The 11,554-nt window shown below is 39.6% G+C and overlaps 1 protein-coding gene across 1 annotated transcript in view; it reads right to left on the bottom strand.

The window, feature by feature from the left end:
* Positions 1-6,519: 6,519 nt before the first annotated feature.
* Positions 6,520-11,554, bottom strand: part of AP4E1 (adaptor related protein complex 4 subunit epsilon 1) — an 81,160-nt gene continuing 76,125 nt past the window's right edge. Inside the window, exons 20-21 of the mRNA XM_062205911.1 lie at positions 10,521-10,678; positions 6,520-9,595 (exon numbers count right to left, since the gene is read on the bottom strand). Of these exons, the coding sequence (XP_062061895.1) occupies positions 9,435-9,595; positions 10,521-10,678 (319 nt within the window). The 3' untranslated portion in view covers positions 6,520-9,434. The remainder of the gene's footprint in view (positions 9,596-10,520; positions 10,679-11,554) is intronic.

Genomic DNA, 11,554 nt, shown 5'->3' with positions numbered 1-11,554 from the left:
GAGAAAGGTTTGGCATAACGCTTAAGGTGACACCTGTCACACTGGCATCCCATATCAGAGTGCCTGAGTTAGAGTCCCAGCTCCATGGTCAATCCCAGATCCCTGCTAAAGCAGACCCTGAGTGGCAGCAGGTGTTGGCTCAAGTGATTGGGTCCCTATGTGGGAGACCCAGATTAAGTTCCTGACTCCTGGCTTTGCCCTGACCCAGCCCTGGCTGTTTCAGGCACTTGGGGAGTGAATCACTGGATGAGATCTCAATTTGTTTGTCTGTCAGTCTCTCTCTCTCTCTCTCTCTCTCTGCCTTTCAAGTAAATTTTTTTAAAAAAGTAATAAAATACATTCTGAATTATCCCATTTATATTAAGTTTAGAACAAACAAAACTAATGTGTAATGAAAAAATCCAGAACAGAAGCTGGCTTGAAGCAGGGTGATGATGAATACAGCAACTGACTGAGAAGGGACAGGAGGATTTCCTGAAGTGCTGGAAATGGTTCACAGCTTGATAAGCATGTGGGTTATCTGGGTACATTCACTTGACAAAGTGAAGTGATTAAGATCAGCAGGGAGTGGGAGGGAGCAGGAGCGAGAGGTCTTTAAAATCATTCAATAAGCAAGAATGGTAGAATGCTGATAGCTGTAGAAGGTAGAAATGGTACATGGGGGTTCATTATGTTACTGCTTATTTTATATGTACCTGGGATTTCTTTAATAAAAGGTTTTAAAATTATTGTAATTTAGGTATTTCTAATTAGCCCACTTTTATTCATAGTGGCAGTTATCATAGGAAGTAGTCAAACAAGTGATATTCAATGTTCTAATCATCTTTAACAAAGTCTAATAAAAAAGCAATGCCTGAGGAACTCATTATAAATGATGCTTTAACTATAAAAATTTAGTTATTTCTGGATTCTAAGATCTATATATGTATATATATGTATACATATATATCCCATGTCTATAGATGAAGACTCATCTAATGCTCAGGTTAAATCATTTCATCTTTCTCATAATCCACATTTCTTCTACTGAACCCTATCAATCAATCAGATGAAAATAAATTCTCATATCTTGGTATCTATCACCAATAGGGACCACCTTGTTTCAATCACTGATTTTGTCTGTGTCTTCATTAAATTATGTGATAGTAACTGAGATCAAATGCCTCTCCCTAAGAATATAGGCATTGCCCCTACTCCTTCTACTTGTCACCTAATGTAAGGCCTGTGGAAGATGTGCAGTTGAACACATTCTAAGCACTGAAACACAAATAATCTCTGGGATATGGTCAGTCCATCTGGAACACATCCTGAGACCTCATCAGGGAAAAACTTCCTGAGGTCAGCCATCTAGTGGCATTGGCAGTTTAATGTGTGGGAAGGACCACCACTCATCCACTTCGGAAAACATTTTAAATAACTAAGGGAAATAGATTCCTCCCTTGGAAAAAAGCCCACGATCTAGCTAATACTGCTTACAAACATTCATTATCTTTTTAGAATTAAAGGTGCTCCAGGAAACTCCTGGTGTTTCCTGTCAGCTGTACTTTCCCTACACCCAGGCCCATCTTTTCTGTATCCAGGCCATGTTCATGGTTCCTCAGATTCACCTTTTGTGTGCTTTCCTACCTAAGATCACAACACCTACATAAAAGGCTGCCTGTGCAATAGACATGAAACACATTTCCTTTTAAGTTACCTCCTTCCTGCTGCTTTTTTCCCAGAGCTTATGCTTTTCCAACTTTTCTGGTGCTAAGGCCTTTTTTTTTTTTTTTTTTTTTAAAAAGATCTATTTTATTTATTTGAAAGACAGTGTTATAGAGAGAAGTAGAGACAGAGAGAGAAAGGTCTTCCATCCACTGGTTCACTCCCCAGACGACCACAATGGCCGGAGCTGCGCCGATCTGAAGCCAGGAGCCAGGAACCAGGAGTCAGGAGCTTCTTCCAGGTCTCCCACGAGGATGCAGGGACCCAAGGACTTGGGCCATATTCCACTGCTTTCCCAGGCCATAGCAGAGAGCCGGATCAGAAGAGGAGCAGCCGGGACTAGAACCAGCGCCCATATGGGATGCCAGTGCTTCAGGTTAGGGCTTTAACCTGCTGCGCCACAGCACCGGCCCCGCTAAGACCTTATTAATGTATAGTTGCCTCCCTTCCACCCCATTATCTTAGTGCTCAGTTTTTAAAATAAGTGATAGGGCCAGATTTGTGATGTAGCAGGTTAAACTGCCACCTGTGAAACTAGCATCCCACATGGGTGCCTGTTTGTGTCCTGGCAGCTCCCTTTCCAATCGAGCTCCCTGCTAATAATGAACCTGGGAAAGTAGCAGAAGCCCAAGTGGGAGAGGAGGAGCAATAAAATGTATATTACTGAAAAGGATAAATAAACCTTTGGAGAAAACTTAATCATCTATGTAGAAAATCTAAAAGGGTGAACAAAAATCTTCTGGAACTAATAAGTAATTATAGCAAAGCTGCAGGATATGGGTAACATTGCAAAGTCATCTTCTTTCCTTCATACCAGCAATGAACAAGTGAAATTCAAAATTGAAAACAAGAGCATTTATACTAGCACTCAAAAAACGAAAACACGTAAGTATAAATCTAACAAAATATGTATAAGCTCTATATCAGAAAAACTAACGCTGATGGAAAAGTAAAAGAACTAAGTAAATAGAGAGATATTCCATGATACTAGATAGAATGATTCAATATTGTCACGGGGTCTCTTCTTCCCAACTTGATCTTTAGAATCAATGCAATCCTAATCAAAATCCCAAAAATTCCATGGATATCAACAAACTGATTCTAAAGAGCATAAGGAAGGGGAAAAGATGCAAAAGCCAACACCAGATTAATAGTGCTTGAGGACTAGCACTGTCTCACTTCAAGACTTCCTATAAATCTACGTAATCAAGGCAGTACAATATCAGCAAAAGACCACACAAAAACAGATGAGCTGGACGGAACGGAAAGCCCAGAAAATAGATCCATATAAATGCAGTCAGCTGATTTTGACAAATAAACTAAGTATAATGGAAAAAACACAGCCCTGGGGACATAGTACTGAACAACTGCATATTAAAACATACTATAAACAAAACCAAAAGACAGTCTAGACACAGATCTTACATCCTTCACAAAAAGTAACTCAAAAAGTGTAAATACAGGGCCTGGCATTGTGATCTATCACCTTAAGCAGCACCTACATCCTATCTGGGAGCCAGTTCAAGTGTTGGCTGCTCCACTTCCTATCCAGCTCCCAGCTAACGTGCCTGGGAAAGTAACAGAGGGCAGCCCAAGTTCCTGGGCCCCTGCACTCACATGGGAGACCCAGAAGAAGCTCCTGGTTCCTGGCTTCAAGCTGGCCCAGCCCAGACCATTGCAGCCATTTGGGCAGTGATCCAGCAGATGGAAGACCTCTCTCTCTGCCTCTCCCTCTCTCTTTCTGTAATTCTGCCTTTCAAATACATATTTTTTACAAAGTATAAATACAAGATTATAAAACTCGTGGAAGGCAACACAGGAGAAAATCTATGTAATATTGGGTTTGGCAGTGACTTTCCAGATAGACACCAAAGACATGATTCATGAAAGAAATAATCAACTAGACTTCATTAAAGTTAAAAATTTCTGTCCTGCATAAAACATTATCATGAGAATGAAAACATTAATTACAAACTGGGAGAAAATATTTGTAAAAGACATATCTGATCAAGAACTGTTTCAAACACAACAATAAAAAGACACTCTGATTACAAAATGATCAAAGGCCAGGGTTGTGACGCAGTAGGTTAAGCATCCGTAGCACTGGCATTCCATATAGTACTGGTTCAAGTCCTGGCTGCTCCTCTTCTGATCCAGCTCCCTGCTGATGGCCTGGGAAAGCACAAAATGGCTCAAGTGGTTGGACCCCTGCACCTATGTGGGAGACCCAGAAAAAGCTCCTAGCTCCTAGCTTTAGATCAGCCTAGGTCTGGCCATTGCAGCCATTTGGGGAGTGAACCAGCAGATGGAATACCCCTCTGTCTCTCCCTCTCTCTGTAACTCAGCCTCTCAAGTAAATCAATAGATCTTTAAAAAAAATTTTTTTAAAGGAGCTGGCACTGTGGCATGGAGGGTAAAGCCGCTGCTTGCAGTGCCAGCATCCCGCATGGGCAACAGTTCATGTCCTGGCTGCTCCAATTCCAATCCAGCTCCCTGCTATGGTCTGGGAAAGCAGTAGAAGATGGTCCAAGTCCTTGGGCCCCTACACCTGCATAGGAAACCTGGAAGAAGCTCCTGGCTTTGGATCGGCCCAGTTCCAGCCATTGTAGCCATTTGGGGAGTGAACCAGAGGATGGAAGACTTCCCCCTACCCCGCCTCTCTATAATTCTGCCTTTCAAATAAATAAATCTTTAAAACATTTTTAAAAATTAAAAAATAAAAAATGACCACAGATCTTAATAGGCACCTCACCGAAAAAGAGATACAGATGGCAAACATCTCACCAAACAAGATACACATCTAGCAAACAATCATATGTCATCAGGGAAGTGTAAATTAAAATGACATATCACTACACATCTATTAGAATGGCCCAAATCTGGACCACTGATACCACTAAATGCTGACAAGCATGTGGAGCAACAAGAACTCTTCTTCATTCATTGTCAATGGGAATGAAAAATGGTCCAGCCACTTTGGAAGAGAACCATAGGATCTACCAACTATGCTCTTTGGTATTTACCCATGGAGTTAACCTTAGACTTATTCAGAAATCCTGCACACATATGTTTATAGCAGTTTTATTCCAAATTTTATTTAGAGGCAGATAGAAACAGACTCTCTTTCACTGGTTCACTCCCCAAATGCCTGCAATGGTGAGGGCTGCCCAGGCCAAGGCTAGAAGCTAGACGGTGGAAACGTAATTCAGTGGCAGGAACCCAATTACCTGTACCATAACCACTGCCTGAGGCCAGGGTCTGCATTAGCAGGAAGCTGGAGTCAGGAGCTGGTGCTATAAATGAAACCCAGATACTGCAATACACAACACTGGCAGCTTAACTGCGAGGCCAAATGCCTATTTCCTACAGCAGCTTTATTTACAATTGCTAAAACCCGGAAGCAAACAAAATGTCTTTCAGTAGGTGAACAGATTAAAACAAGCTGTGCTACACCCAGATAATGGATTTTTCAGTGCTAAAAAGAAATGGGCTTCCAAACCATGAAAAGACACAGAAGAAATGTGAATGCCTGTTACTAAGTCAAAGAAGAAAACCAGAAAAGGCTATATAGTAGATGATTCCAATGATACGACATGCAGGAAAAGGCACAATTATGGAGACAGTAAAAAGATCAATGGTTGCCAGAGGTGTGCAGTGACGGTTGGAGGTGGAGAACAGGCTCAGCACAAAGAATTTTCAAGGCAGTGAATATACTCATTCTGTAAAATACTACACTGGTGAATACATGTCATTATACATTTGTTCACACCCACAGAATGTACACCACGAGTGGAAGCAGACAGTAAAAGGAAATCTCTGTACCTTCCTCTCAACTTTGCTGTGAACATAAAGCCATTCTAAAAAAAATTTAAGTCTTTACATGGTTCCTAACTTAAAAAGCTCATAATCTGTCATTATACTTACAAAAGTAACTATAACCCTTAAGCAGTTTATCTAGAGGTAGGCCTCCCTCCCTTCATTTCCATTATGACAGTGGGAGTGGTCATTTAAACCTCCTCTTCTGTCAGTGCCTCAAGTGTCAGAACATCTTCCCTGCTATAAGCTGTATCCAACAAAACGCCTAGTCAGTGGGACTTAGTCTCCGTTTCTGCTCTATTTGCTCACTAAGTTTATAATGGACTTACTGTGTTTCTTGCACCTTGGGGCATCTGTAAAGAAAGGACATTATAGATGCAGAACACTCCATTTACTTTTTATTTTTTATTTTTATTGTTTTTATTTGACAGAGTTAGACAGTGAGAGAGAGAGAGAGACAGAGAGAAAGGTCTTCCTTCCCTTGGTTCACCCCTCAAATGGCTGCTATACCCGGCGCTGCACCCATCTAAAGCCAGGAGCCAGGTGCTTCCTCCCTGTCTCCCATGCGGGTGCAGGGGCCCAAGCACTTGGGCCATCCTCCACTGCCCTACTGGAAGAGGAGCAATTGGGACTAGAACCCGGTGCTCATATGGGATGCCAGCGCCACAGGCAGAGGATTAACCAAGTGGGCCACGGCACCGGCCCAGAACACTCCACTTTGAATGCTCTGGTCAGACTAGGATGAAAGTGGAGGATAAGAACAGGCATAGTGAAAATCAATCCACACTCTGTCAGAAGCTCCCAGAGTTTAGACAATCACACAGAAACAGCAGTATCTTTACTTTTAACCAATGACATCAGACTTTTGGGGCTGTATGAGTACATACTTCTCATCCCATTCCAACTGCTTTTGTCTTAGCTAATGCTTGATTAAATTAGACTGTTGATTAAGTGGTGTTATTGAAAAATTTAGATAATAAATGACAGAGACAAAAGACAAGTATAGATCACTTTGAATTTATTACACATTCAACTGAACTTTTTCAAGTTACAGAATTCAACCCCCAAAGTAGGTAATAAATGCCTATTCAATTGTTATTCACTTCATTTTTCTCCTAGAACTTCAACACCGCAAAATATATTAAAGACACATGAACAGTTTCAGTGCACTTTCAGTGGCTCACCATCATGAGACAAAGACCACATATATCCATAAAAATATAAGACAAATAGCTCAATAGTTTAAAATATTAGTGACATGAAATAAAGAAAAAAACTGCACTTTTACCACAAATAAACTTTCGGTGGACAATAGCAGATTATTGTTTAAAATAATGCTCCTCTGCAGAGCGTATGCTGTGCTTGGTACGCTTGGCACATGAGCACTCAAACTGCTCAGCTGCTACCGGATTTCCTCCGGCAGGACCCTAACTCACGGCTGACTTGCCAGCTCTCACCTCGGACCTGCCTGCCTCCCCAGGAAGGCTCTCCTGTCTGCCCTTATATTCCCCTACGTTGACAGTTGTTGCCAACTCAATTCTCAGCAAAGATGCCTGGCACAAAACTCACAGTTGAGCACCCTTTTCACAGATCCCATTTCCCAGAAGTCGCCCCTTCACTACTAAATTATGACTCAAGGTGAAGAGAATGAGTCTAACCACAACAGTCTCCAGTTTATAGCCACATCTCCCACGATGCAAAAGAAAAAAAAAAAAAAAAGGTGGTGATGCCTGATTTAGAACTTAAAACATTCAACGAATTTAGGCAGAATATATACTGCTCTGAAGTTCTTTAAAAGCTATGCTTATCTATTACTTTTAAAATCATAAAAATATAAAAATTGTAAACATTCTACTAAACAGTTCAGTAGAAATCTTGTTGTGTAAATTTTTATTTAGCAGGTTCATAAAGAACAAAAGTGACACCATGTTCCCTTTGGCAGACCCAAAATCATGCTCCCAGCCTTAACCTAACAATACACATTTCCCACCATTATATATCTCCATCTCCGTAGGCCAAGTGTGTCTCTCATGACAACTGCTGCTGCCACTGGTGAATACACCCTGACAACAAAGCAGCAGAAAGCTCACTGTAATCTCTGTCCATGTGCTTGCGAGGCATCTACCCCCATCACGCCACACTCAAACTAGCCTGAGTGACCAGGCAAACACATGGAAATAAGGCCACAAAAAAACTAGAGCACCTCCTTTGCCAAACGCTGCATTCCTGTGCAAAGTGAAAGGGTAATTCCTTTCTTTTTGTCAGAGTAACAACAATCAGGTGAGGGGCGGGGTGTGCTGCTGACAGAGGTAGGAATAGAGAGGAAGCTGATGAGGCTAGATACCAGTGTCCACCATGTCCCCCAAGTCAGCACAGTCCCTTCACCACTGTGGGAGTTTGAGGGTAAGTCTGAATTTCTGTCCAAAAGGAGGAACCTATCATGCAGGTAATTCCCATCATTTATTGCTCTGGCAGCAAAGTTTCACTGTATGTTCTTAAAAGAATGCAACTAACAAGATGTTACTTTTTAAAAAATGAATAACTTAAAAATTAACCAAGAAAAAATACTGCTTTTGTTTTTAGAGATGAATACTCTAGACACAAAATATTAATGAAATGACATCTATCAGCTCTGGGGAATCCCCTTAGCATATTCATCATCTATGATTGATGTGACAACATCAAGCCAGAATTCCTAACCTGGGTGATAAACAGTACTAACTAGCCAGAGTACTAACTGCAATGACTTAAAATTGTATTACCTGAATAATCTCCATGGTGAAGCATCAGAAAAAGTGAAATAACAAATATTTTCCACAGCACCATAAGGTTTTATAAAACACTATTTCAGTTAATCTACAATCTCAAGATTTTGGTCCATCATTCATATCAGGCACATCCTCTTCTTTTACTGAGAACAGTTCTGGCAGAGGCCATATAGGTAGAACCATACAAGAAAATGATTTTATTTTGCTCAAGAACCTGTGCAATCAGTATACCTACTCACTGTTTCAGCTGTATCTGTTAAGTGAGGATTCAAAAGCCAGGAAAGATTGTTTTACCATTCAGATTCTAGTCACAAATTTTAATTTGCCAAAAGGACCTATATTGTAATGGAGTTAAGATATTTGTTTGTCATAACTAAAAAGTTCTTTATCTGTTTGCTTTCATTTAGTGTGCTCTTATGGGTTTGTCTCTATACAATAATGTTTTATAAATTTTTCAGAATTTTTAAAATAAGTATACTTTAAATTTAAAAATAAAGCAAGTGGAAAACAGACCAATTTTATAGCCAAATTTTCTGGAATTATATATAACAAATTACCTCTAAGAAGAAATACATCACAGATTAGATCTTCCCAATATCCAGCATGCTCACAGATCTCCTACAACTGTCAGCATTTACTATGATAACTCAATTCAACATTGATCTAAGGGAAACAACTGGAACTACTGACCTGCCTACAAAAATCACGCTGTATTCCCAAAGTCAAATACAAATTAGGTTTACAAGTATCAATTTCATGTTTCCCCTCTTTTAATGCTGAGAACTGAAACTTGGCTTTACTACAAATTAGCTAGTGCTAGAGCAAACTTGCTATAAAATTATTTATAACAAAATAAATATTTTTAGTCCCTCTACACTAAATGATACATAAATCATTAGCAGTTTATAACAGAAGCTTAGGTCACTTTTTTGGGACCTAAACATACTGTACAATCCTGAGTAAAAGGTTAGGGATACAGTTTCTTGGGGATCTTTCTTGACCAAGAATCAAAAAGAAAACCACAAACCATAACTTGCAATAATCCCCACTTTCATTAGAAGTACCATGAGTTATTTTTACTTTGGTAAATAAGTTTATCTATGTAAACCATTTATCTTGATAAAGTAAAATTAAGCAGAGCTTCTGCTAGGATCCCTCTATCACCTTCTGACACTGATAGAGTAAGTAGTCCGGAAGAGTAGAGCAGGAAGATCTGAACCACAGGGCTAATATATCAGCATACACTCGGCAATGCACGAGGCAGGGGGTGGATGGGAGCAGCTGACAGGCCAATAGCCCTTCATTGCCTGCAATCAAACAAAAATGAAAAAATATTCAATATGAATGGACTTTAATAAACATTCCTCCAAGAAGATACACATCTGGCCACTAAAGACATGAAAAGATGCTCAACATCACTAATCACTAGGGTCATGCAAATAAAAAAATCAGAAAATAACCAGTGTGATAGAGATGTAGAAAAACTAGAACCCTTTTGTGGATTTCTCATAGGAATATAAAATGGTACAGTTGCTGTGAAAATGATACAGCAAAAGTTTCTCAAAAAATTAGATATGAAATTGACATATGATCTGACAATTCCACTTCAGGTATATAACCAAAAGAACTGAAAGTAGGCCCACGTTCAAAGGACCATCATAAACAACAGTCAAAAAGTGGAAGTAACTTAATTGTCCAATGACGAATGGATAATCAAAACGTAGTATGTTCATAAAGTATTCAGGCTGAAGGAGGAGGAAAATTCTAACACATGCTTTAACATGAACCAACCTTAAAGATGCTATGATAAGTGAAATAAGCCAGACACAAGCCAGGAATAAGCCAGACACAAGAGGACAAACAGTAAAGAATTCCACTTTTATAAGGAATCTAAAAGAGTCAAAGTCAGAGATAAAAAGGGGTATGATAGTTACCCGGGCTGGGGAGAAAGGGCAATTGGAGAGTTAGTGTTCAACAGGTAACAGAGTTTCAGATAGGGAGGATGAAAACGTTCTAGAGATACATGCAGTGATGGCTGCACAACAATGTGCGTGTACTTAACGCCACTGAAGTACACAGTTAAAACCTTTAGAATATATTCTGAAAATCACATTCATCTGTGATAAAAGGAAACACAATCTAAGAAATATGACACTTCTAAGAGTTGATTTGTGTTCTGATTCTGAGACAGCTCCCACAAACACAGGGTTGCCTTTTCATAACTCTACAAACCTATAATGTCAACAACATGAAGTCTTAGTTTCTGTTCCAGGGTTTCTAGGGTAGAAGGCAGAGCAGCTTGAGAGTCTGACATTTTCACATTTTGCTTCACATCATTTGCAAAGGATAACCAGAGTTTGCCAAAGTCTTCAGTTGAGATTTTTAATGGTCTGAAAATAATTTTAAAAATTAGATTTATGTCCAAAAGAATGAAATGATTATAAACAAATACATTTCAAATGACTCACGGGAACAAAACATAGTCATTGTAAATCCAAGTCCCACAAAATTTATGATTTTAAGCCAAATATAATTGGAAATACTTAATATCATCCTCCAACCTGATAAAAATACTGAAAGTAGGAGATATTACTAAATTGCAAATGCCTTTTCAATAAATCACTCAGTTCTTTCTTTTCTGAGTATTAGTCATCCCAGGACAATTTTTATCAAGTAATTTCATGAATCATTCAAAGATAATATAAAACTTTTCTTTCATGTATACTTTGGATTTGGGGATGATTGACACACTCTATTAAAATCACTTAAAATTCTATACATATGAAAATATACATCTGGGGCAGGCGAGTCAAACTACCACCTCAGATGTCTGCATACCACACTGGAGATCAGGTTTGAGTCCTAGCTACTCTGCTTCTTATCCAGCTTCCTGCTAATGTGCCTGAAAAGCAGCGAATGATGGTTCAAGTACCTGAGTCCCTGCCACCTACACAGAAGACCTGGATGGAGTTCCTGATTCCTGGCTTCAGCCTGGCCCAACCCCAGCTGTTGCAGCCATTAGGGGGGTGAACCAGCAAGCGTAAGACCTCTCTCTGTATCACTTTTTCAAATAAATTTTAAAATAATGTAGCTTTATTAGCAAATTAAACCAAGAGAAAGTATTTTAACAAATACAGTTTTTAGGCAGTTCAAGAGGAGTAGGCATTTCATCTAGCAGGTTAAGATACCCACATCCAATGGGCAATTCCCAGTTCCTGATTCCAGTGTCCTGCCACTGCAGCCCAAGGGAGGCAAAGCTGATGGCT

The sequence above is a fragment of the Lepus europaeus genome, chromosome 11, assembly GCF_033115175.1.
Source record: "Lepus europaeus isolate LE1 chromosome 11, mLepTim1.pri, whole genome shotgun sequence".
NCBI lineage: Eukaryota > Metazoa > Chordata > Mammalia > Lagomorpha > Leporidae > Lepus > Lepus europaeus.
This window is presented reverse-complemented; position numbering and strand designations above follow the sequence as displayed.